This window comes from Amia ocellicauda, chromosome 8, assembly GCF_036373705.1.
Source record: "Amia ocellicauda isolate fAmiCal2 chromosome 8, fAmiCal2.hap1, whole genome shotgun sequence".
NCBI lineage: Eukaryota > Metazoa > Chordata > Actinopteri > Amiiformes > Amiidae > Amia > Amia ocellicauda.
Genome location: NC_089857.1, coordinates 30,095,149 through 30,122,756, shown reverse-complemented (window position 1 = coordinate 30,122,756; position 27,608 = coordinate 30,095,149). Strand labels below are relative to the sequence as shown.

General features: G+C 38.0%; 2 protein-coding genes and 2 long non-coding RNA genes across 4 annotated transcripts in view; 2 read left to right on the top strand and 2 right to left on the bottom strand.

Moving 5' to 3' along the window:
- The window catches only part of LOC136754825 (MOB kinase activator 3B), a 41,507-nt gene extending 33,611 nt beyond the window's left edge, over nucleotides 1-7,896 (bottom strand). The window contains exon 1 of the mRNA XM_066710980.1: nucleotides 7,765-7,896. The gene's annotated coding sequence lies outside the window, so the exon portion shown is untranslated. The remainder of the gene's footprint in view (nucleotides 1-7,764) is intronic.
- Nucleotides 7,897-8,028: 132 nt separating this feature from the next.
- LOC136754826 (uncharacterized) lies at nucleotides 8,029-8,613 on the top strand. The gene is made up of 2 exons (XR_010817600.1): nucleotides 8,029-8,132; nucleotides 8,460-8,613. It is a non-coding gene; the product is annotated as an uncharacterized LOC136754826 (long non-coding RNA).
- Nucleotides 8,614-10,509: 1,896 nt separating this feature from the next.
- thap1 (THAP domain containing, apoptosis associated protein 1) lies at nucleotides 10,510-14,898 on the bottom strand. Its single transcript, XM_066710979.1, has 3 exons — nucleotides 14,706-14,898; nucleotides 13,188-13,383; nucleotides 10,510-12,691 (listed from the first exon to the last, which is right to left on the bottom strand). The coding sequence occupies exons 1-3, from the start codon at nucleotides 14,774-14,776 to the stop codon at nucleotides 12,263-12,265; spliced, it is 696 nt and encodes a 231-aa protein (XP_066567076.1). The 5' UTR covers nucleotides 14,777-14,898; the 3' UTR covers nucleotides 10,510-12,262.
- A 9,046-nt stretch (nucleotides 14,899-23,944) lies between these two features.
- On the top strand, nucleotides 23,945-25,192 carry LOC136754823 (uncharacterized). Its single transcript, XR_010817599.1, has 2 exons — nucleotides 23,945-24,153; nucleotides 24,682-25,192. It is a non-coding gene; the product is annotated as an uncharacterized LOC136754823 (long non-coding RNA).
- The last annotated feature ends 2,416 nt before the right edge of the window (nucleotides 25,193-27,608 follow it).

The window sequence follows — 27,608 nt, the reverse complement described above, 5'->3', positions numbered from 1 at the left end:
GACTTTCCCTCTAAACTGTCTTTTATGCAGCCACAGAGATATTACACAGGGGAATAGCCACTATGCTTGTACAACCCAACACGGGCCCTGCACTGTGCCTAAGCCCGGTCTGTGAGGGCTCATTCAGGGGTGAAATGATAATTTAGTCTCCATTACCATCTAGCTCTCTGCCTCTCTGCTCCAGACATACAACAATAGTGACCAGCTGTGCCAGATCACGATGTCTTTGTCAGGTCGACAGCTGTCCATTGGGGAATTGTAGCTGGACGGTGAGAAAATGGTTGGTAGAGAGTAATGCACTAAACCTTGCTCTGTCACCTAAACAGTTGCACTTAAACACAGAATTTAAAGACTCAGAATATTACATGAGAACACTAACCGGGTGATATTTCAAACTGCATATCTATCCAAGTACATTCTCCTCCATACAAAAATGCTGACAACACAATCCAAAGCCCACACAGGCACACACAGATTTTGTATAAATTAAAGTCTGATTTTGACTACTGGACAAAAAAGGGGAATCTGAAAAAACATTAACTACATAAGTAAGTATGGGACCAAAATCTACTGCTTAGTAAAATCAGTAGGAAATGCAACACAAATTGATTGACAGTAGATTTCTTTAACGGTTACTATTTACAATTTATTTGCTAAACTGTTTTGACCACACATCCTTTCAGTACATACATTTACATAAAAGATGTGCAAAAAACAACTTTGATTATGCCGAGACATCAAATGCAACAGTCAGGTTTCCTTTTACCAGGAGAAGGACAGTTAAACAATTTGATATTTGAAATAGATTGAGTAGTTTACAGAAGTCTGGAAAGACTATCAGTGTGTTTTGAGTTTAATTTAAGCTTCACACAGTCCCCAAAATGGCAAATGAGTTGTGAAGTAAATGTTTAACTTTGTAATCTTTGTGCTACTTACACTACAAACACTATAAAACCACAATCACAAATTCCTTTCTGGTGAGTCCTTGACTATGTTTTACCAGCCCAACAAGTTTAGCTAATATATCACAAAATCTATTGAAATACTGAAACCCAAAGATGTTAATCAACTTTAGCGGAAAGACTAGGCTATCACTAAATCAAAATCTTTTCCTTGAAGATTCAAATGTAAACAACATATACAAAAGTAGTAATGTCCCAGTAATCAGCAAAGAATCAGAAACTGTAGAGTCTATTAAGTACAACTGATGTTAACAGACACTGTTCTATTTCCACTAAGTGAGAATTACGTGACAGAAGTTATGAGCTTAAGCATTGTTATTTTTGAAGTGTAACAGACAAGGGATAAATCATTTCTGTGAGGGATGTATTGCAATTTTTGGTTGGTGGCCAAAGAAAATGATTTTTTTTATTCGATAATTCTGAAATCAAATCACTTTATGATGTTTATTTTACCACCTACTCTGCCTATTCGTACTAAGGCATTCCAAAATATCACATCGGGCCTTGGGCTGTTTAAAATCTGGCCAATTAATTTATTGATAGAACGATATTGTTAATTCAGTGTTAAAAACACTCACTTTTGTAGTGTACTTCTTTGTGTTCTACTGCTACTCTATCCTCTATGCTTTTAACCAGTTTTTACATAAGTACCCCCATGAGACCAAAAGGCCAGCAGCATAAATATGCAGTAATAAGTGTGAAATTTGATGTTGTTTACAACTCCATTTGTTAGACTTTGGGTCAGGCCCCCCAGGGAGGTCACACAGAGGTTACCAAGGGATAGGAACAAAACCTATTTCTCTTCCACAGCAGTCAGTGGACCAGTACAAACTATTCTTACTTTTTTTTTTTTTTTTAATACCATTTTAGTTAGCACTATGACAATCACAATGGATATAATGCAACACATGTAAAAACATTAGATTTTCTTTCCTATCTGGCCTATTCTAAGTAGGTATCTTCAAAATGTCACAATATAGCATATATATATTATACATATAATTACAATTACAGCTATGAGTCTGTTGGGATCGGTCTCTACCAACTTTGCCGAAATATTGCCAAATTTAAGTGTGCATTCTTCTTTACAAAACTATTGGGCTTGTGCTAACCATAACAAATGCATTTAAGCCATACATTTCCATTTTAGTTTTGTCAGACCACAAAACCTTTTGCCACATGGCCACAGAATCTAGTGTGTGAAGTGGGCTTCCTAGAGTAATGTCTTCTTTCTTGCTACCTTACCATGCAGGCCAGATTTGTGGAGTGCTACATAATGTTGTCATATGGACACTTTGAGCCTGTAGCTCTTGCATAGTTGCCATTGGCCTCTCTGATCAGTCTCCTTTTGCTCGGTCAGCCAGTTTGGAGGGATGTCCTGATTTAGGCCAGGTCTTGGTGGTGCAATACACCTTCTACTTCTTAATAATCGTGCTGACTGTGCTTCAAGGGCTATTCAAAGCCTTTAATTTGTTTTTATACTCATCCCCTGGTCGGTGTATTTCAACAACTTTGTCCCAGAGTTCTTTTGAAAGCTCCTTGGTTCTCATGGTGGAGTTTTTGCTTTCAAAATGCACTACAGCAGAGGGAACCTACAGGAACTGCTGAATTATCCTGAAATCATGTGAATCACAACAATTTAACAAAGATGAATGCCACTTAACTAGGTGTGCGAGTTTGAAAGTGATTGGTCACACCTGAGCTAATTTTTACTACAAGAGGGGTGTACACTTATCCAACCAAGCTATTTCAGTTTTTTTAAATCAATTTGATAAGAAAATCTAGAATATTGTTTTCACTTGAAAGTTGTGGGGTAGGATGTTTAGATAATAACAATACAAAAAACAACATAAAACACATTAATCTAAAAAGCCCAGGTCAGCATTGTATGGAATCAAGACCCATTTACAAACTATATTACTAATAAAATAAATCTTTATAGCTTTTGACAAGATCAGAACCATAAGAAGTAATGTATTTAAAAATAAAAAAAGCATTAGCCTTTCAAAGGATAGTCTACAAACTGTGCTTGTGCAATCATTTTACATTTGTGTCATAATTAAGGTGTTTTCTTTTGAATGACTAAGGAATGAATAAGAAGAAAGTGCAAAAGGAGAATTTGTGGCCTACGGCAACAGAGAAAGTCAAATTGTCCACTCAGTCGGCGATAAGTTATGACAGTTAGAGCAATGACATTAGGCCTCGGTGCATAATACTCATTAGAGACTTAGTTTCCATGCATACATGGCTGTAGCCCAGACTCCCTTGTAGCTCAGAACACACCTTGTTCTTACATCTTTTTAAAAAAACATCCTATTTTTTGATGAGTTTCAATTGAAAGTATGCAAGTACAAATTTAGTTGTGCATCAAGAAAGTAAAAAGATCCGTTTATTAGCTGTGTTTCTTTAATGTTAAATGATACACAAGCTGAATTACAAAGACTCTTAGTGTAGTCTGGTAAAACTAAACCATTGGAATCACAAAGAGTTACCTGTAAACACTTAGGACTTGATTTCACAAAGTTCGTAGATATTAGTAGTTGGTAGTTGTTCAGTATGTGTATATCAAAGATTTAAAACAAATCAAATCTTTATACAGCCTATTTTAATACCTTAAAAAATTACATCACAAATACTTAGGCCTAGTTCCTTGTAAAACAGGCTACTGATGTGGTTTTCCGATAGAGATGTCCAAGCATTCACATACATTGAAATGTTTGTGAATGTTTGTATTTGAAGAAATAGGTAGACCAATTCAGAATATTTTAAAGTTGCACTCCATCTTTACCAAGGGAGAGTAAATGTAAAGGGATATGATGGAAGCAGAATTTAGCAAAATAACATTTTGTTAAATACTTTTTACTTTTACTATAAATGCTTTGTTGTATATATAACCAGCTACTAGCCTAGATTTGCTTTTGCCTATTTGAATAGAGTTAATAATTGATTTAACAAATCCTTCAAAATATCAACTAATAAATCACTGCTTTCATTTTGTGGAATGCATTCATGGTAATTGTGTTAAATGCATATTCTGTTCTCATAAATCATGATAGAGTGATACACTCACTGTTTTAGCTCAGGCATACATGATTTTCCATGTAAAACTTATATTGCATACATTTATCGGTTGTAAAACAAACAAAACACTACGACAATAGCAGTAATTGACTCAAAATGAATAGTGACATAATAAAAGCTTCACATGAAATAATACTATCCCATAGGCAGAAGTAAAAAAACGGATACCTAATGTGTCTTGACATTCTATAGGCTATATCTTATTTCTACCCTTCCACATCAACTATATATTTTGATTAATTTTTGTACAGCCTGGTAAGCAACTACTTACTACTTGAGTTTAATATGCTTTTAGTTAGTTAGTTCAAATTCCACTTGAAGCAGAAAGCTAGACTACTAGACCTAGGTAAGCCCTTTAAAATCACTACATCTAGTTTTGAAATCAACTAACCATAAGATGTTACAGGTGAATAGATCATGTATTTCCAAAAAATATAAATCACAACATGTCCATAAACCCAGTGAAACATGCTGAAGGAATTTATAGCACTTCATCATAAGATGTAACACATGATTATCTGTTACACAAAATGCAGTGAGTGTCATGCAACCAATTTCCTGTGGCCCAAAGTGGACGTCTTTCACAGCACGTGATATAGGCCAGATGTTCTGCATTGACCATTGTATTTTACTGCTGCTTTACAGGGACAGTGTACGATTTACTGTGATCCATAGGGCTAACATTACCAATAGAATACAGCTGAAATTAACATAGGTATGCTTTCATTTTATTAATTATTTTCTCCTTTTCAATGCATTTAAAGCAGCCTTGAAATGAAAGAGCATAATCTGAGCTATTTGTCCATCTGTTTGCATTCCATTAATGTCTAACTTTATTCCTCTGTTTGCTTGTCAATGCCAAATGTCTACAAAAAAGTCAGGCTGCAGACAGATTTTTTTTAACTGAATAAACTTTTGATCCCTTTCAAGGAATGATCACTGTATCTGTAAATTATGTACAGTCATAATTTGCCCCCAGCAACAGATCTGCCTCTGGATGAACTATAGGCTAGTGAGGAATATCCGTGTGTAAACCTTGCACACAGGTCACACTACAAAAAGGATGATGGGATAATCCTGAGAGATTTTACAACTCTATACATTTTTGGAGGGCAATCAGACCTATAACCCCATGTCTCCATGCATCCATTTTCAACAACTGTTACATCCAGAACAGGGTCACGGTGGGACAGAGCCTAAACCAACAGGCACAGGGTATAAGCAGGGTGCACATACAAACACCACACTCGTATAACTACAGAGTAATTTCAAGTAGCCAATCAAAATAAACAATATGTATTTGGCATACAGGAGGAAACAGGAGCACCGGGCAAAAACCCACACGGCCACATGGAGAACATGCAAACTCTAAACAGGTGGACGCTCAAGGTCAGAACTGTACCTGCGTCCCAGGAGCTGAGAGACAGCAGCACTAACCACTACAACACAAAGGTGCCCCCCCACATTTATCCAAAGAAATGTAATTATTAGATAACCACTGTCTCACAAAAAGCTCTAGAGAAAAGTAATCTCATTACTAGGTGTGTCCAGTATACCCATGGCTCTACAAGATGATGTCATCCAAAATGAAGAGGATTGCCTCTGGAACCAACAAGGTATTGAATTCCTGGGTGAACTAATTTGGCCACTAGCTCTCCAGCTGGCCTTCCACAGGGTCCAGTTTGGGTCAGTTTGGTTTGCCATGAACATACACTGTGCGCAAACAGAAATTCAAAATCACATATGAAAAGAACTAGGATTGAGATGAAAATAGACACACAATGAGTGCTGTATGCATGCCATAGTGTTTGCATTAGCTTATGTATTAAGTGACTAAATATGTGACCAATACAAATCTTTTAAACATAATCCTCGATAGCTGATAAACTTATTCTCCGTTTTTGTGGCGCAAATCCATAGAATTGACATTACCCTGGATATGACACCAGTGTATCACAAAGTTAGCCCCCCAGCTACAACAGCTAGTTTCTCATTCACTGGCTAAGTGGACTGGAAAAAATGGGGACTGAAGGAGTTACCCAAGCCTCCAATGATAACCACCATCTCACCACTTTGAGAACAAAACAAACGAAGCGATTCAAAATGAATAGCTAGGAAATAGTACATTATTCCATAAGCATAAGTAAAACCCTGATACCTAATCTATCCTGACATTCCATAGATCTTAATTCCCAACCTTCCACATTAACCAGACCATATATTTTGATTCATTTTTGTATGTCTTGGTAAGCAACCACATGAGTTTGCTATGCTCAAAGTCAGTTCCAATCCCACTTGAAGCAGCACCATGCACTGTGATGACCTTAGGACAACTATTAACTATTAGGACAATCACCTGGCTTTTCACTTAAACAGCTCCACTCCTGGGGGAAAGTTTTCCTCCCAATATAGCACTCTTGTGTGCGTTATACTTTCTTTCTGTAGACTACAACTGCCTCTCTGTCCCCATTCAGCCTACTACAGTGCATTCCTCCTTTCACAGAGCACATCTACATTTCTAAAACAACTCCTATTGATGAATCCCAGCAGACCCAGAGGATTCCAAAACCAATGTTTCCTGACATGTGCAGAATGCCTCCCGATTTCCGGGAACACAGACACCTGCTTCCTGACCTAAACATGCCTACCACTGAAACAATTTGGGGTTTGGCAGATTAGAAAAGCGTCTCCATCATGGAATCAAGAAGAATGTTGTTCGGTCATTTTGTGTTACTTTGGGCAAGCAGGCAAAACTTCCAGCAAACGCTTATGACTTACACTGGAAAACTATTACTACAATATAAAAAGCCAAACAACCTATTTCGTAATCGCAATCTGCACGACAGCTCTAATGCCGAGCGATTTTTTGTGGATTTGCTGCTACCTTGAAATGAGGGTTGTTTGTGTGATTTTCTATTAATTGCACCGACGCGTCCCAGGACAGCCCGCTCTGTAAGTGTTTATTAAAATACACATCGGATTGCTCCTCTAGATCAATTAAACTAGTAGTGGAGCATCAAAACTCACTAATGCATACATTTCGCTCAAAACCAGTTTGAAATTGTCTGGCATAAGAAAGCGATAATAAAACAAACAACCCATTGCGTAGTTCATAATCCGAAAAGGAAAGACTGAGACTCAAACCGTTCCAGAGAATCAACACGTTGCATCATAATAACACTTTCCCAAGTCATTTAAAGGCGAAAGCCAACAATTCAACAATGTAGCAACTACACCGTTTTCGCTGCTCACAATTATTAAATTTGAAAAACGGAATGACGTATGGAAGGTTTGTTGTGTTGAACTTTTGTGGTCTAATATCAATCTACCCACCAAGCCTTCTTCCTCACTATAAGAAACTGCGTGATTTTATTCAGATTCATTATGAGTCGGTTGTATTCCGATTTCAGATACACTGATTCGTTTGGGTGGAAAGGAAAACTAGTAAATGCACGTTTTCAATTAAAATAAGAAACTTTTTCGAGCTTTCTCCCCCGACTCAGACCTAAGCCGACACATACACCTCTTTCCAACACAGTCAGACATCTGCCTAAATGAATGCCAAGCCAGGGCAACACGGGGCAATACTGCCAGCATGCTTTTGCACAGCAAGGCTGAGCAATAGTTGACAGTGGCTTCACAAACCCTCCTCCTAAAGTGACTGTCCACAAGGGAAACAAAGACAGTGTTAGAGCCCGTTCAGTCGTCAACGTGTACTCACCAGCACCAGCACCAGCACCAGCACCAGCACGGACAGATCATTTCGGACCAGTTTTGCTGCGCTGCGGTTCCCGCTCAGCCCGGGCTGGAGTGAACGCGGCGGCACACAAAGCCTGCGCTCGCTCGGCCAATGAGGCGCGGAGGCGCGGAGGCACGCAGGCGCGCTGCGGGGGGCCGGGAGCGGAGCAGCGCCGCGCATGGCAAGGGCTTCCCGACAGGACCACACTCTGGGGGTCAGATATAACAGCGACACATCTGACACCACATAGCCTGCAGCTGAAGTCTGAGGAGTTGTGGTTAGGGCTCTGGATTCTGGTGTGGAGGGTAGTGGGTTCAATCCCACTGCTGTTAGATTCCTAGATTGCTCCAGTAAGTGCCCAGCTGTATAAATGAGTACAGTGTAAAACATATTGTGATATATTGTAGCAATTCTGTCACCTTGGATAAGGGTGTCTGCTAAGAAATTGAGTAATGACAGAACAGATAAAGAATTAAAGTAGGAGTGTCATATTTATTTACTTCACTTTTGTTCAAACTATATATATCACTTTCATACATTCTCAAGTAGGTAATCTAACAAACATGGAATTGCATTCATAGTATATTGAATGTATTTAAAACAATGGTAGTTTGCTAATCAATCAGTACCTTTCTTATTTGACTCATTGCTGGTTTTGTTTTATTATTTATTTGCAGTGTTTTATCTCAGAAGGAAACAGAGGACTGGTGTTTTCAACTTCAGGAAACCTTTACAATATCAAAATACAACTGTAAACTATACACTATACAAGATTTAGATCTATATATGGGCTGTATGAAATGCATAATAAACGTTTTCCGTTTAAATGAAGTGCGACTTGTGTTATATTGCCACCTTGTGGGTATATTTAACCTAGTTGTAAACCTTTAATTTTGTGTTTAATTTGTTAAGAAAAAAAGATGGATGGGTGGGTGAATGGATGAATATATACATAGAATTGTGTGGATAGACTGACGATATCTATATACAATATATATGCTGATGATATACAAATCAGGAAAACTAGCAAAATAAAAAAAGAATAGTTTCAATTCGAACAAACAATTAGTATTTTCCATGGATATGTGTCCTTTGAGTGCCCTCTTGCATCGAACTTGGGTGATCACAGGCTTGCAAAATGGCATTAGATGTTATTTTAGATAGCCAATGCACTTATCGCTGTGATACATGAAGAACAAGAATAAAGACAAGATGCCAGATAGTTTCCAAAACTGGCAATCAGACTGTATTTGTATTTGATTAATCTCACTGCTTCCAAAACCCCAACACTGTATTGGATCATCAGTTACTTATTTAGCTAGCACAAGACCTTCTTCCTTTAAAAATTATAAAATACATTGTCCAGTCTCATGTAAATCATAGAGCTGTGCCAGGTCCTCTCAGATAGTTGTGTTTTCAGTAGAGGGCACTCTTTGAATTTCTCAACCAGCCAGAGAAAATAGAAAGGTGTCACACCAGACATGGTGGTTGAAGTCATCTCCTATTCGACAGTAAGCAAAATGCAATTTTTCTTTTCCAGATTACATTTAAACATTGTCATTTATGACATCCTGATGTATAAAAAAATATGTATTTCTTTATACCTCATCACCAGTGTAAAGCAATTGTGGAATTTAACCTTGAACTACATTTTTCTGTATTTGTATGTGTATAATATCTTCATGACTGACAATATACATTTAAACTTGCCTATTCATCAGTCATAAATAATGCTTGTATGTGCTTTGAATCTGCAACAATTTCTCGTGGACTCAACCTCACTATGTGTCTCCCCTGTCAACAATCACTCTGTTACCTTTTTAAGGATATAGAACCCCTCTATATTCTGATCCTATTCATTAATTGTGCCCAGGCCTCTCTGCACTCAAATATAACAATATTAAGGTATACACTAAGGGACTTCCAATAATTTGTTGGGGGGAATTTCTGCTTTTGTTTTTTGCTTTTGCTTTCAGACAACCCTGACAGAACCGATGAAGGTGACAGTGTCTGAAATACAATCAGACTCACTAATTGGATTATCTGAACTAATTCTATATGAGACAACAACCTGTGTCTTTGCATTAGCTAAATTTAGATGCAGTAAACCATGATAACAGAATTGTATCAAGGTTGTAGCCATTGGTTTAATGTTGCTATAATAATAATAATAATAATAATAATAATAAAAACTTTCCATCTGTAGATGTTGTTTAGCCAAATACATCAGAAGAAATATTTTGACTGCCACATTCACATTATAGTAAACCACTTTCATAATATAAATGTAATTGTTAATCAGGTTTAATCTTTAACTAAAATTTATTATAATATATATACGGTGGTCATGATTTATCACCAAGGAAACAACTTAAAAGGTAAATATGGATGTCTTTTGTCACATAGCAGAATTAACTCAAAACATTCTAAATGAATGGGGCAAAACAAACCCAACATGGCTTACGTATATAGAATATTTTCACTTATAATCAAAATGTCTGATTATAACGGATATAAAACATTTTGTATCACCATAAATTGTTTTACATGACAACCATCATATTGTAAATACGGTGAGAGGTGATTGTTTTGGCCAGGCCCTTGCTTATTAACAGAGCCAAAGGAAAAGACCTGTTGAAACGCATTATTACCATGATTTAAAAACACACTTAGACAACTCAGGCTGAAATAATAATAAAGGTAATTAAAGATACCAAAATGAACCTATGCCATCAAGATGCATTTATTGTTCAGCATCAGATACACCATTCATTCAAATTAATAATTTCTTCTTTAAATTTCTGAAATAAAATATTTTCTGTATAATTCAATCAAAATACAAATAAACATAAAATAACACACAATAATAACAACAATAATAATATCAGGAACAATAAACGATCCTTTGCCCATTATATCTGTTTTCCGTGCTCTGTATCAATGTATGCAATAACAGAATGATGTTTTCGTACTTATTTAAAGAAATTTCCCTTTAGTCTTAATTATAGCTTGCTTTAAATTAAAAGTATATAATCAATTTTTACAGAGCTTCATAATATTTCATATAAAATACATAATAATGTAAATAACACTTTCCAATATTATTGTTGTATGGATCTATTTAACCCTGTGCAATGTTTGGGTAACTAAAGTACTCAGACTAAAGATCGAGGCCACACCCATTGATGTTTCACAAGCCTTCAATGTTGCAAAGCAGTAACATTTATGTATTAATAAGAAGCATCACAAACAAACATACACCCCATTTACACTAAAAATTAAAAAAAAAAAACACCATGACAACAAAAACAATCAATGTGTATGATTAAGTGCTCTCTTGAAGTGCATTGACTGAATGAATGTTACAAAAACAAACAAACAAAAACACATCAAGGACAGGTAGAGACAACACCAGGTAGGGTATATTTTTTATTATAATAATTAAATAATGTCAGTAGATAACAAGGCTGTAACTGTATTAAATATGATGACATTTTAGAGAAAATGCTTGCCCTGGGTGTCAAGTATGGCTTTCTTTAATTGGCTCAGATAACTGGAAAGTTCAAGAGATATTACGAGACTTATTACTTATTCTTGATTTGTTTTGGAGAAAGTGGCAAACATTATAAAGCAACTGTATGTGTGCATGTGCGTGTGTCTGTGTGTGCATATATAAATAAAGCAAGAAGAATGGGTTTGAAAAATAACAGGAACATTAGTGCAAGTTCGTTGTTTAAGACCAAGCAGTGTTAAAGGGGAAGCTGCTGCTATCGGATGTTAATAAAACCACTTGTGTAACACCCTTTAATTGTAGGTTAAGAATATGCCTTTGAAAGAGCAACAAAAAAACAATCTCTTTGGGGTGCAAGGGAACATGGGTGCTGGCAGGTCCAATCTAATCTTAGTCTTAGTCCTAGGCAGAGTTGAGATTGGGGCTTATGAAAAACCACTCACTTATACGCCTGCATATTTTGGTCGTCAGAATTGGAAGCCCAACATATAATTTTCACTCGCCTGGTATGTAAGCATTTCAGTTTGTGCAGTCTATATTAAAATGTTATATATGTAAATGTTTTAAAGGACAATTAGAATGCAATTGTATAATAAGAACAAAAGGAAAATCAGAATGGCTTCCTAGAAAACAGAACCCTCAAATGGAAACCCCTTTTGAAAACAAAGCTTGATTTACAACTGCTGACACCAAGTCAGGCCGCTTGCAGGGGGGTCCCCGTCTGTTGTGCAAACAATATAACGCTGGCAACAGGAATGCAGCACCGCAAAAAAACAACAAACCTCTTTGGGAGCCGTGAAACTCCCTACCGTGCAGTGATCTGCTGCTATGGCAAGGTACATGATCATAGAGGTACCACATAGTGCTTCTCTGCACTGTGTCACACTTCGCCACCCTAGTCTGTCTTCTTGGGAATCACAGAGGTGGGGAAACGCAAACAAAAATATGTCTCTTGTGGCCTGAGGGCTTCTACAAGTCTTCCATGGACTCGATGCCTTTGAGGACGTCGTAGAGCTCCTTGGGGAGGATGACGTAGCTCTCCCCGGACACCGTGCCCTTGTCCTTTTGGAACTCCCGTGTGGCTTTCATCTTCTCCAGCTGCCTCTCCTGACGCCTGCATTTCTGCTGCACCGTCTTGAGCTTCTTGCGCAGCTTGTCCACTTGCTCCTCGAGCTGCTGGATCCTTTTCTTCTGCTGCACCGTGTCTTCCACTGTGTAGTTGTGGTCGCAGGAGATGGACATGCTGGGGAGCAGGGCGGGGTGCACGACCATCTGCACGATGTTCTGCAACTGGGAGTGCTCGGGCTGCAACGGGGGGGGCTGCTGCTGCGAGACAGCGAGGGGCAGCTCTGGGGGGAGAGTTATTTCTGGTGGGTCTTGTTCATCCAAGGCCTCATCCTACAGGAAAATGGCATATAAGGAATCGGCATGCATACGTTTAAATCCTTTGCTTGTATTTGAATTGAATGGAGATACGTCTGTTGTACAAGATAGTCAAAATATGGGCACTAAAAGGGGATACAACAGATTGACCTTTTGCAATAATTCATAAGATTGACCAGTGAGATGGTTGCTGATACACTGGCCGTTTGATCTTCAAAGGAAACAGACCCAATAAATAACAGCAAGTGAAGGTGAAGTCATGAGTCTTGGCACTAAACAGCAAATTTGATGCTGATCGCTACTTTGTTTTCCAAATTCTTAAGAGTCAATGTGAAAAGAAGTACCTTATTGATGTTGAGGACGTAGAATGTGGACAAAATAAGGTCACAAAACTACAACCCTTGCAACTGAGAACACTAAGAAACATAACACCACTCAAAATCATAAAAGGCATTTGTATATTATTTTTCCAATAAAATGTAGCCTACATGTTAATATCTACTTGATTTACCTTTTCTTCTAATCTACTGAAACAGAAGAGTGAGGGCACTGCATTCTCCTTCAGGACTCGGTTGTTGCACTCTCGCTTGAAGCAGTCTTTTGTGAAATGCTGTGAACAGATATTGCTGTACTTTGTGGGCTTGAAGTTGTTCCGTCTCATCGCCGCTACCCATTTTCCACACACGTCAGGACGCGCGAGGGGAAATCTGAGGGATGAAAAAACAGGGTGGGGGGTGGTCATGACATCTCTTACCTACTGCTAAACTTTTCCACATATTTTGTGCGTGAGGTTTTTAATTTTAAATGTGTAAAAGAGATCACCAGCTTGCAGTATTCAAATAGTTGGGAAATCACAACTTCCTTTCTCCCAAGTGCCTCATTTTGCACACAACACACTACAGATAAATGTAGATGCATTACTACTTAATTTTAAAAGTATCAGCATAGTTATACAAATACTGTGAGTTGTAAATAATTAAGCTACGAATGCAGAACTGACAATTCCTGTACTAGTACCTCTTTCAACCTTCAAACTACATTTTTGAATCACGTAAATTAATTGTACTGATAAGATGGACAAAATATTGACATGTACAGCAGCGAGCTACTGTGGGATTATCTGTCAGGCTGCAAATATCTAACCACGCTGGATGTCTTCTTAATCAAACCGTTTCTTGTCTGAAACAAAAAACATCCCAGCTAGTCAGAAAGCTACAAAGTATCTAGTGCAGTTTGAATACAACTGCACTAGGATACGTCTGGGCAATTCATATTATATAATAAGAAATAAAGTGGCATTGCATTCGGATACAAGCCAAGCAGAACCCCGGCTCATCCTCACAATGGTCCTATTGTATCAGATGCCTATTTTAGGATAACAGTGTATCATTCCCTCACTGTGGATCCGTGGATGTGATCCGTTGGGATCTTTTAGGTTTAACAGGTATGTGCACAGTAAACATGCAGGATAACACTGAACAGAGCGACCCGGCCGGCCAAGAAAGAGACACCGACTGCAGACATCACTACCTCGCCCCCTGTCCTGTATCCAGACTGTCTGGGCATTTCGATGGGTTAAGGTCATTACAGAGGAAGCCTGGCATTGCAATCTGCGTGATCCCCATGCTATTTTATTAGAGGCACTACCCCTTCCTAACTGGGTTGTCAAATGTCGAGTTCAAATTCGTTTCTAAAAACAATCAAAGTAAAACAATACACGATTCCCTGTCACATGTGCACCACGACAGGAACCTAACACTACAGCTCCCCAGGAACACGCGTCATACGGGTTATCATTGCACACTCAAATCATGTATTGCATCTACATGAACATCCGTGGATACGCGTAGCTTTTGTGAGCATTTCCACGGAAGCTTTGGGTGTCTGCTATTGATTTAGCAGACTTTTCGTGTTTAATCACACAGCTTGTCCCGCAATCGACTTCACATGGTTCCCCCTGCGTTACACAGAAACTGTTGGAAAACAGCTGTACTAGCGCCCTGTGGTGACCGAGTGGAGTTCAACTTACTTGTGAAAAGAAATGTTTTTGTCTTTGTGATATCTGTTTTTACATCCGTACGCGGAACACGACTGAACCATCGCTGCCTTAGAAGGAAGCCGAAAGCACGGCGAAGCTGACCATGTAACTAATTCCCTTTTTTATTTATTAATTTATTTATTCTCCTTAGATGAGGTCTTTCTCCAGTTTCCAAAATGGCTGCTCTGGCTTCGCTTGAGGTAACGTGCCCCGCAGCGCGGGTTTTGATTGGGTGGTCCTTTTTGGAGGGTCCGCCCCTTTTGCGTGACGCAACTGCAATGGTGAAGAACGTCGTCACAGCAAAGCAGAACGTGTGTAGGACAAAGTTTTTAAATCACAGTATCTGGGTTTGGTCCGATCACTCCATTAAATAAGCAGCATTCATTCAGTGAGCCTAGCCGCACTGCATTGTGTGCGTTTCCCTTTCCTGCAGTTCCCTGTGATGCATCTCTTCTCCATTCTCACCGAATTGCAGCACAGAAGAACCAGACTAACAGTGGTGATATTTCATGATCCGATTTATCGTCTGATACAGTGATCTTGTCTCATTTCAACACATTTTTAGGTTAATTATTTTCCATTGCAATTCAATATTTTAGATACATATAAATAGCACAGATAAAAAATGTGTGTCATTTTATGAAACCTTCAAATGATTAGGGGCATTCATAAGCCCCACATTTCCAGTGGTGTTCCAGTGGGTTGTCAATATAGGATTGTTCTGGAACCAGTGGGAAGTACAGAATGATCTCCAGGAAGCTACTGGGAGCAGCTCAGGAGAGGAATAGCTCAGGAGAGTTATCTGTTGAATAGTGAGTTATTGGGTTACATATCTTTGTAGTTCCATGAGTAGATGTTTGAAATGTTGTTTTTGATCATCCAGTGTTACGCAAGGTTCAGATTAAAGCTGGATATGGGTTAGCATTTAAATCAGAAAATTATACTTAGCTATTGTAAAACGTTTACATGAACTATGCAAAATAAACAACTAAAATGTATTCCATACATTAGTTGCCTAATTGTTTCAGTTTACTGGTTTATGCCACCTTAAAGTCACTATGTCATATAATAAAAAAAAACTAAATAATCTACCGAATATGACTACCCCATGTATGTATGTATGTATTTAGATTTTTGGCAGATGCCATTTTCCAAGGTGAGTTATAGTTATCACAAATTATACACATAAGAAATGTTTATGATTATGTTAATTAGGACATGAATATGGACAAAGAGATCTAATCTTCTCCCCCATTGCATTTCTGGTACCTTTAGGTCCACACAGATTGATTAACACATACTTATTTTTCTTGTTTAGAAACTCCAAGTGCAATTCATAATTTCAGCTTCAGTCTTGATATGTGATTTAAATAAAGATCACTAATTGTATGCCACTTTTTATATGACATATAAGATCAAACACATTTGTAAGGTAATACAACCTACAGTAAGTAATTCCATTTTACAAACTCTCCTCATCCTGAGGGGGGCACATTGCCACCATATATATGGCTTTACAAAAAGAAAGTGCAATGTAACTTGACAAAAGTGTCTATATGACTGAAAGTATGTTGTTGCACCACTCTATATTAAAATTAAGGTAATTACTTTCTTCTTTCAGCTAGTGAGTTACAGCAACCAATTACAGGCAATATTGTTTGATTTTAGTATTTCAATTTCTGTCTTGATTTTTGCAGAACAGTCACAATAAAGTTGGTTTTATATATATATATATATATATATATATACACTCACCTAAAGGATTATTAGGAACACCATACTAATACTGTGTTTGACCCCCTTTCGCCTTCAGAACTGCCTTAATTCTACGTGGCATTGATTCAACAAGGTGCTGAAAGCGTTCTTTAGAAATGTTGGCCCATATTGATAGGATAGCATCTTGCAGTTGATGGAGATTTGTGGGATGCACATCCAGGGCACGAAGCTCCCATTCCACCACATCCCAAAGATGCTCTATTGGGTTGAGATCTGGTGACTGTGGGGGCCAGTTTAGTACAGTGAACTCATTGTCATGTTCAAGAAAACAATTTGAAATGATTCGACCTTTGTGACATGGTGCATTATCCTGCTGGAAGTAGCCATCAGAGGATGGGTACATGGTGGTCATAAAGGGATGGACATGGTCAGAAACAATGCTCAGGTAGGCCGTGGCATTTAAACGATGCCCAATTGGCACTAAGGGGCCTAAAGTGTGCCAAGAAAACATCCCCCACACCATTACACCACCACCACCAGCCTGCACAGTGGTAACAAGGCATGATGGATCCATGTTCTCATTCTGTTTACGCCAAATTCTGACTCTACCATCTGAATGTCTCAACAGAAATCGAGACTCATCAGACCAGGCAACATTTTTCCAGTCTTCAACTGTCCAATTTTGGTGAGCTTGTGCAAATTGTAGCCTCTTTTTCCTATTTGTAGTGGAGATGAGTGGTACCCGGTGGGGTCTTCTGCTGATGTAGCCCATCCGCCTCAAGGTTGTACGTGTTGTGGCTTCACAAATGCTTTGCTGCATACCTCGGTTGTAACGAGTGGTTATTTCAGTCAAAGTTGCTCTTCTATCAGCTTGAATCAGTCGGCCCATTCTCCTCTGACCTCTAGCATCAACAAGGCATTTTCGCCCACAGGACTGCCGCATACTGGATGTTTTTCCCTTTTCACACCATTCTTTGTAAACCCTAGAAATGGTTGTGCGTGAAAATCCCAGTAACTGAGCAGATTGTGAAATACTCAGACTGGCCCGTCTGGCACCAACAACCATGCCACGCTCAAAATTGCTTAAATCACCTTTCTTTCCCATTCAGACATTCAGTTTGGAGTTCAGGAGATTGTCTTGACCGGGACCACACCCCTAAATGCATTGAAGCAACTACCATGTGATTGGTTGGTTAGATAATTGAATTAATGAGAAATTGAACAGGTGTTCCTAATAATCCTTTAGGTGAGTGTATATATATATATATACACACATATATATATATATATATATATATAAATACTTTACATATTTTCTTTGTTTGAACACTGAAGCTGAATGAAAGACTACACCCCCCACAATGCCTTGCTGTCTCTCCTCTATAGGTTTTGCTGAGCTGTTTTGCTCCAATGATGTGTGGGAGCTGTAGTTCTTGAACCAAATTCAAACATACACACACAGAGTACAGAGATTAACATCACCATCATCATCATCATCATCATAGTAACACTATGTAACACAATTTTTGTTCCTGGGTAGTAAGTATTATTTCCTAATTGCTTATGCCTCAAAAGTATAGAAAATGGCTATTATTCCCCACAAACTTTGCTTTTGTGACCAGGACAGTGATATGAGGACAGTGATATCCAAATTAACATGTATTTATACTAAAGTAATACAAAAATGACTACAAAAGATTTAGAAGCAAGTCGTTTTTCGAGATTTACGATTATACTGTAACAGTATAACCATAAATCTCGAAAAAGTACTCACTTCTAAATCTTTTGTACTAATTTTTGTATTACTTTAATATAAGTATAAGTATAAATATATGTTAATTTGGTTTAAAATGTTTTTTTTTTCTGACTTTATGTGAACGAAAAGACACAAAGTCGCCCGTTTCCTCATTGGAAATAGTTACATTTCAAAATATCACTGTCCTAGTCACAAAAGCAAAGTTTGTGGGGAATAATAGACTTTTTCTATACTTTTGAGACACAAGCAATTAGGAAATAACACTTACTACCGAGGAACAAAAAAAAAAAAAAGTTACACAGTGTAATAATAACAACATATGTGCTGATGGTTCTACATGGCATAGTCTTGCATTTGAATATGATTATTTAAAAATACATAAGGAAATAATTACCCCTAGTGCTAGTTAAATGAATAAATAACATTATTATTATTATTATTATTATTATTATTATTATTATTATTATTATTAGTTAATTATCCGACTTTGCATATTTTACATATCATTGTCCCATGGTGTTTGTTTGTGTAACCGAGTTGTCAAGCTGAGGATGTGGGGGGGTGGGAGGACATATCACAGAGTGGGGGGGGACGAATTCTCCAAGACAGGGGTGTTGGGGGGGGATGTGTGGATGAATCAGTGGCAGCTTTACAACGGACTCTGGAAGGGGCACAATCGCAACGAGATTAAGAGACCACTCCAAGTTCAGAAACCAATGTTAAGTGGTCTCTTAATTTTTTCCAGAGCTGTATATATATATAGGCTATATAGTGATTTAAATGGTAGCACATATACCGATCAGTCATAACTTTATGACCACTGACAGGTGAAGTGAATAACACTGATAATCTTGTTATCATGGCACCTGTCAGTGGGTGGGATATATTAGGCAGCAAGTGAACATTTTGTCCTCAAAGTTGATGTGTTACAAGAAGAAAAAAACGGCGACAGGGTCATGGGCGGCCAAGGTTCATTGAGGCACATGGGGAGCGAAGGCTGGCCCATGTGGTCCGATCCAACAGATGAGCTACTGTAGCTCAAATTGCTGAAAAAGTTAATGCTGGTTCTGATAGAAAGGTGTCAGAACACACAGTGCATCACAGTTTGTTGCGTATGGGGCTGCGTAGCCGCAGACCAGTCAGGGTGCCAATGCTGACCCCTGTCCACTGCCGAAAGCGCCTACAATGGGCACGTGAGCATCAGAACTGGACCACGGAGCAATGGAAGGAGGTGGCCTGTTTTAATGAATCACATTTTCTTTTACATCACGTGGATGGCCGGGTGCGTGTGCGTCGCTTACCTGGAGAACACATGGCACCAGGATGCACTATGGGAAGAAGGCAAGCCGGCGGAGGCAGTGTGATGCTTTGGGCAATGTTCTGCTGGGAAACCTTGGGTCCTGCCATTCATGTGGATGTTACTTTGACACGTACCACCTACCTAAGCATTGTTGCAGACCATGTACACCCTTTCATGGAAACGGTATTCCCTGATGGCATTGGCCTTTTTCAGCAGGATAATGCACCCTGCCACAAAGCAAAAATGGTTCAGGAATGTCCAGCATCTGTGGGATGTGCTGGACAAACAAGTCCGATCCATGGAGGCCCCACCTCGCAACTTACAGGACTTAAAGGATCTGCTGCTAATGTCTTGGTGCCAGATACCACAGCACACCTTCAGAGGTCTAGTGGAGTCCATGCCTCGACGGGTCAGGGCTGTTTTGGCTTCAAATGGCTGATCGGTGTATATTGGACCGTTTCACAAGGATAGAACGCCTCAAAGTTATTTTTAAAATACTAATAATTACACGAATGCATAATTAAAACACTAAAATCAGCCAATAATTACATACGTGAATAACTTCAACTAAGTAGTGCTCCCCCACTGTTTAACCCTTTACACCATAGTAGAGGTTCTCTCTCTCTCTCAATGTCTCGATTTAACATGTCTATATATCTGTATAACTATGTAAGAATCTATTTCACCTCACCCAATTATATGATGTGTGTATTAATGTAATGTTATTGATTTAGGCTATTGGAATATCTGCAAGTGTCTGCATCTCTCGCTCTCTGACTATTAACAGTATTGCCAGGTCCTCTCTGGTCATAAAAATCCCCATAATCACTAAAATTCCCCCCAAGACTCACAAACTGAGTTGAAGAAGTGAGGGCCTGGGGGGGGGTGCTGATGAAGTGAGGTTTGGGTTGGGTCGGTGTGGTAAACTCTTCATGAGAGTACTGTGGGGAAATTACAATGATGAAAACAATCCCCTGTTTTTTAGTTTAGCCCCCTGTTTGATATCCTTTTCCCCCCACGTTTCCCCCCATGGCTTCAGTTTCCCCCCAATCTGACAACCCTGACTATAAACAGGGTGTGACATCGTATCAGAATATTCAACTTGCATGATTACAGTAGAACATAAGAAAGTTTACAAATGAGAGGATGCCATTCGACCCTGAACTGAGTGATCCAAGGATCCTATCCAGTCTGACTTTAAATGTTCACAATTTTCAGTATTATTGATACACTCTTGAAAGACACTATAGGGCAGGGGTAGTCAATAGGCGGACCGTGGGCCATATCCGGACCACCAGGCGCTTTTGAATGGACTGTGAGAATAATTTTAATTAGCGTATTATCATGATTTTTGTTTTTTTATGTAATGTTGCACTAAGTGCTTGTTATTCTGTGGAACCTAGTAACAACCCTTCCTGGTTATTAGCAGATAGGATGTGACGTATTCATATGGGATGTCCTATATAAAGCCTGTGTTAGTCCACTGTTGCCAGATTGGGGGATTTTCCCCCAAATGTGGGGGATTTTTAAGTGTTCAGGAGGAAATTTGGGGGACAACATTTGTATGGGGGGAAATCTTGGGGGATAATTGTTTTAACCTGGGGGAATTTAGGGATATGCAGAGATTTGCACCTCTTTCACTGGTGACATACAATTCTCCCTGTCCTGTGAAGCTGAAAACACCCCACAACCCCCCGGACCTCACGCCACAACATCCCCCCTCTCCCTCACCAACCACACTTTGTTTAAATTTTTTGTGCGAAAATATGTGATTTGGGGGATTTTTATGACCAGTTTGGGGGGAAATTATGGAGAGGACCTGGCAACACTGAGTTAGTTAGTCAGTTGCTGTCTGTCTCTACACAGTCTGGACTGGGGCAAGAGCATCACTTTGTACTCGACAAAAACATAGTTAATTAGTTCGTGTTCCTGATTTCTATAAATAAACAGCTAAACTGTGTATTGTTTGACGTGTGGACATATTTAAACTTCGCCTCCAAAATATAGAAGTGCATACACAGGACAGGGGCGGGGGGGCACGGTGCCATAGCTTGTATTCACCTAGAAACTCCTACAGCAGGGGTGGAAACAGCTGATTTCCAATGAAGACACATATTTCTAGCAGCGCATAAATAAAAATTGTGCATCCTCACCTGTTTCAATTACAGAGCTCCAATGACACTGATTTGTGGTTGACAAGCACCAGAAACCATGTCTAGTTTGCATGTATAATCTCCGGTTGATATGTGGTTGTGAAGCAAAGATATGTTTGAGTCCAAATCTGACTGATTTCATGGAGATTTTGAGCTATTTTTCAACTTCAAAATGATGCATTTCAGATGTCCAATTGTTAAAATCTTATGGGGGAGGACCCCCAGATCCCCCATCCAGAATTCCTCAATCCTCTTCACCCTCATTCTCCCTACATCCATTTTCTGCTGTGCCCAGTGGGGCGAAGGGGAAATTGCTAAAGACTTTAATAAGACACAAAATGAAATGTTTGAAAGTTTCTATTATGTTATTATTATCTATATGCCTACAATAATATTTAACACATTTACGCAATTAAAAGTGGTCTGAAAGCATTTTAATACTTATATTTAAACGTTATATTTTTGTACTTTGTCAAATTAATGTACTAAATATAAGCATTACTATATATATATTACTAATTCACTGAATTGTGTGTGTGTTGGAAAGGGTCATTTGAAGGTGTGATTTTGTTCACCCCCTTTGGAGTCTGGACCTTGGCTATACCTTGACCAAGAAATTTGGACCCTGACAAAAAATAATTGACTACCCCTGCAATAGGGCATCAATGGTAGATCTTGGATGGAAACAGGGACGTGCAGAGGGGATGGAGGGACGGCTACTAGCCACTGCTGATTCGCTCGAAAATTCATCCACAGCCCCGCACTATAGTCTAACCCCACCCCCCACCCCCTGTTTGAGTCTCTGCAAGGCGCTGTTATTGCATGGACTTGGTAATTAAAATAAATATATACACATATAGGCTACATAAAGGCACCTTCAAAACACATCACGTTTAAAATGTAGACTATCAATGTTTCCCTTCGATAGAATCACATAAAATGCAAGAAATGGAGGCTGTAAGAGACAAAACTGAGACTAGTAAGGCTAAAGCAATATGGGATTCTGGAGGCGCCGAGCTTGAGGGTTAAAACATGCAGTGTGTGGCCCCTGGGAGCCGAGAGAAATAAGGCTGAAGCAGGTGTATTGCGGCTTCTGGAGGCGGTGCATAGCTTCCATACAGAGCGCAGTACAGGCTGCATGAACCTGCCCTCATTCTATTATGTTGTTTTAAATACACTACATCTACATACAGAAATAAATACACAAATGTATAAATAAAGGCTCCTTCAAGACATCACGTTTAAAATGTAGCCTATTAATTTGCCTCTCCATGGGATCAAATGAAAGACGACAAAGGCAGCACTGTTACACACAGAACTGAGACCTCATTTATTGTATTTACTTTATAAATTGGAATTTGTACAATGTATTATGCTTTGAATTGCTTTGTATTATGTAAATTGGAATTTGTAATGTTTGATGCCTTGTACTGAACTGTATTCTTGCACTTTGTATTTCGCTTATATTTTGTAAGTTGCCCTGGATAAGGGCGTCTGCCAAGAAATAATAATAATAATAATAATAATAATAATAATAATAATAATAATAATAATAATAATAATAATAAGGCTATAGCAAGTGAATAGCGGCTTCTGGAAGTGCGGAGCCCGTGTGCGGCACCTGGAAGCTGCAAGATGTAAATGCCAGCTTCTGGGGGGCCTGGAAAGCAGAGGATAAAGCAGCGTTTTTATGCCACTAGCGAGGACCTGCGGTAGTTGTTCCATAGACTACAATGGGGGGGCTAAATCATGAAGGCTCAATGCATGTGCCTTTGTCTCCGGGAGCTACAGTGGCGGCCCCCACTCACCTAGATTGCATAAAGATGTCTTCTACTAGGCGCTTCGATGCATGTAGAATCTAGAGGATTGGGTGCCTAGTCTTGCTTGTATCTTGCTTTCTGCCCATTAGCTAAAAGTTCTCCAAGGACTCACACTTAAATTAACCACCTTTTCTTCAGTAAACCATTTTATTCTTAATGGTTCTCTATGTTATGTAAGTATTGGAAGCTATGGGATGGTTAGATGTACATAAGATGACAGCTTGATTAAGAAAAACATTTCTGGGTTGCATAATTGTGAAAACTTTGTAAACATATATGATATAATGCAAACTTTGCTGCAAGTCACGCATCTTTGGGTTTGTTGTTCAAATACGAATTATATAAAACATATGTCTGTATCTTTCCTGAAAAGGAAGAACCTGGTTCACAGTATTTACTTCAGTTGCTATATTTGTGGTGTAAACAGGAACCCCTGTCTCTGCCTTAAACAGGAAGCATGGTGAAGAAATGTAGCATATCAAGAAGTAAAATAACAAATGTGTATATAAACACCTGGGTGGAACAGAGAGGCCAATTGGGCACATGTTTAGGTTCTAGTATAATAATTATTTGGCATATTCTGGCTTGTCTCTTATTTTGGATCCCATGTGGATTACATTTTTCTTCTAAGAGTTTGGGATATTCTGTCTAAACCACCAAGTCAACATCTCAGTGATTTTGCAGTCCCTGAAAGGTAAAGAATATTACACAATTTATATATTACTCCAAAGGTATGTTTTTACTGCAGTTATTATTATTATTATTATTATTATTATTATTATTATAGTAGTAGTAGTAGTAGTAGTAGTAGTAGTAGTAATAGTAGTAGTAGTCTGCCTTCTATTCTCCTTATGTATGATTCATAGTTATGGTGTTGCCAAGATAATAATATAGTGTTGTAGATCCAGGATTGCTGTCATAAATATCAATGAAAGATCCAGATGTTGATTATGTCAGTTATCAGTAAAATGGATTGTAGTCGTGGAGTATACATTGTTGTATTACAAAATTGTATTTGCAAAGTATTGATGCATACTGTGGAGCAATGTTGTGCTTTAAAAACAGATATATCCATTTATGTTCTGGAATGAGTGAAGATCTTGAGCTGGGGAGCATTGATACTTACATGTTCATACAATCATACATACATGTGTGCATAACATTTTCAAAAGGAAAAAGTCCTATTGTATGAAATCATGTAGAAGTATGGTAATGCTTCCAGACCGATCATCCCTTCCAAATGCCATCCAGAAAGGGAACGATAGACTCCCAGTTTCAGACGGATGACCAATGCTGTGCTCAGTGGATGAAAACTGCAGGGAGCCTCGGATTCAGGGTTTTATGGGAAACTGAGGACCCTAGCTGACTCGATCACACCCAATCCCTGTGGGACTTGGCTGGTTTGACAGCCAAAAGGGACATATGCTTATAATGGAAGTTTACCCATGAACTTTTGGGCTCATTTGTCAAGGCTGCTGACATCTTCCATGTGGAGCAAGAGAAAGCCATACAATGTTTTTCTTAAACAAATGCTAAGTGGAACAGAAAGCCAGCAAGTTCAATAATTCAATAATAATAAAACGACAACAGCAAAATACCAGGAATTTGTAATATCTGATAGAAGATGGGACAGATAGTTAAATGATTATTGTCTACATATATTTTCAATGTTAACCATGTAAGCTTTTTCAATTGCATGTTGCATTTCCAATTTTATTTAGTTTTTATAATTATCTGCCATTGTGTGTGTGTGTTTTTTTTAATACGTCCCTATTTGTCATAGTTATTAAACACTTGAGGAAATTAGATGGGGAAAGTATGTTAGCATGGTGTCAACTTGTTGATGAAAAACAGGATTGAACAATGAAGCCTGTACATTAGTACAATACCTCTCTATCCCCTCTGATTTATTAAGAGGAATGTTTATTCTCTCTCTCTCTCTCTCTGAATATATATATGCTCACAATTAAGAAAAACAATACAGCATGGCTCACATTATTCCTGCAAGAGGAATATAAACTTTTTGACCTTTAAATATATAGTAAGAGTTAGTTAGAATTACTCAAATATATCTTGTCAGAAAGCTGTTTTTCTTGTATTATAGTAATATTTTGGCAGTGTTATTTATAAGGAAACTAATGCAGGGAATCATCTGGAGATAATTCAGCAGTGAGAATCATTTGAATTAATCACTTTCCTTCACTAAAATAACTTCCATAGGGATCACTCACACATTTTGGTAACATTTATTTGTAAAAGCCTAATTTAAAGTTCAAGGCTGACATCACTGTACACGTGATCTCTCCCTATTAACACAGGCTATGAAAACATTACTCATTATTTTCTTTAGCTGAAAAACATTTAAGAAGTTGTTGTTAAAAATATTTCTAATAAGGTGGAGGACAAGGAAATCTAATTATAAACTATCACGTTTGCGGTAATTGTTAGGGGTTCAAAACATAAGAAAAGCTGCAGTGTATTAGTTATGCTGTTCTAAGTCTGATTTAGAGTATGTCGATTGTAAACAATTGTACACAGTGATGGATGCTTTGATAGCTGCTTGATGTTAAAAGGTTAGCACTCAAAGCAGGCCTATAGGTTATTTGGAAAGCAAATGAAAATCTGAAACTATCAATTGTAGTTTTTGGAAATAATCATCCCACAGTCATAGTACTTTGAACCTTTTTGATGGACACACGTCTCATGGATTACCAAATATATAAGACAAATGTAGAATGACAGGATGAAAGTTTCATGTTAAACCACTGCTTGTGTAAAGAGAACAGGAAGTATTGTGCAAAATAAAAGATAAATGAGATGTATGAAGGAGAAGACATCAATCAAAATAAGTTTTTACAGTCTTGCAGATTTTCTGATTACACTGTAATAACCTTCCCAGCAGTTGAATAATATACAAGTGTGACTGTCGCTTGACTCAAGGACACTTGGGAGATGAAGTTCCTAGTTCAATTTCCACTTAATTCATTTTCAACCTGGTTCTTGTGTAATCCTGAATAAATCTTACATTTTTGTCTGGCAGCTGTCAGCAATGAGATGTTGCACCAAAAAAATCTAAGAACATTTTAATATACTTATCATTGTCTGAGTTTAGAAGGGTGGAAGAAGATTACCATTATGTACTACTATTACACAAACATACCAAAAATATAATGACCCAAGAACTACATAACAATATATTTCTGTAACAAATGTGAATCATACTTATTAATAATTCGAAACTGTGTTTCTCACAAATTGTGACCAAAGTCTTTTGGAGTTGTATAACACAGGATGTCCGCAAGACATGCTAATTGATTTATAATGAATCAACAATAGTTTTTTTTACAGAAAATCTTTTGTAAAGTGTGAGACAATATGAACTATTTAAATTAATGGAACTTATTGGAAATTAAATTACATTTACAGGATGCCCCCTAATTTCGGTCACAGTTTGAACACAGTCTTTGAACCATAGTCCAAAGCTTTCACATCTTGGAAAGCAAATTATAAAACATGTTCCAATTTTCTCAGATTTATTAAACTACTAGAGCTTCTTAGTCTGAAACATTAATTTAAAAACAGTAATTTAAAAATACCAAACTTCCAAGTTCACAGCTACTTTTCTTTTTAGCAGAACACACACAAAAACACCCACATACATGCGCAAAATACTACAATTAATGAGTAAAGTTTCTGTATACATTGCAGATATTTGAAAGTTACAGATATGTCAAAATTGTATCATAACTTCTGTTTAAAATGAAAGTGTATCTTTAATAACAACAACAACATCCACCTAAAATCAGTTTTATTCAGGCACACAGGGCACTTTTCAATAACAAAACAATGAAATACCAGCATTCCTCACTGGAACTGGGATGGATTGCCAGTATCAGCTTGTATAACAGCAATAGCCCCTACCCCTCTTTATAGGCTTTAAACATAGATGTATGATTCAAATGATCATAAATGAAAGGAAATTTCCAGGATATGTGGGTTTTGACAAATCACATATGATTCAATATGCATGAAAATATTTGGAATTTGGATAACAATCCAAGTACAAATAGACAATGGAAAGAAAGAAAAGTTGTACTGAGATTCAGATAGGTTAAATGAATACTACAAAACAACCTATACCAGATATAG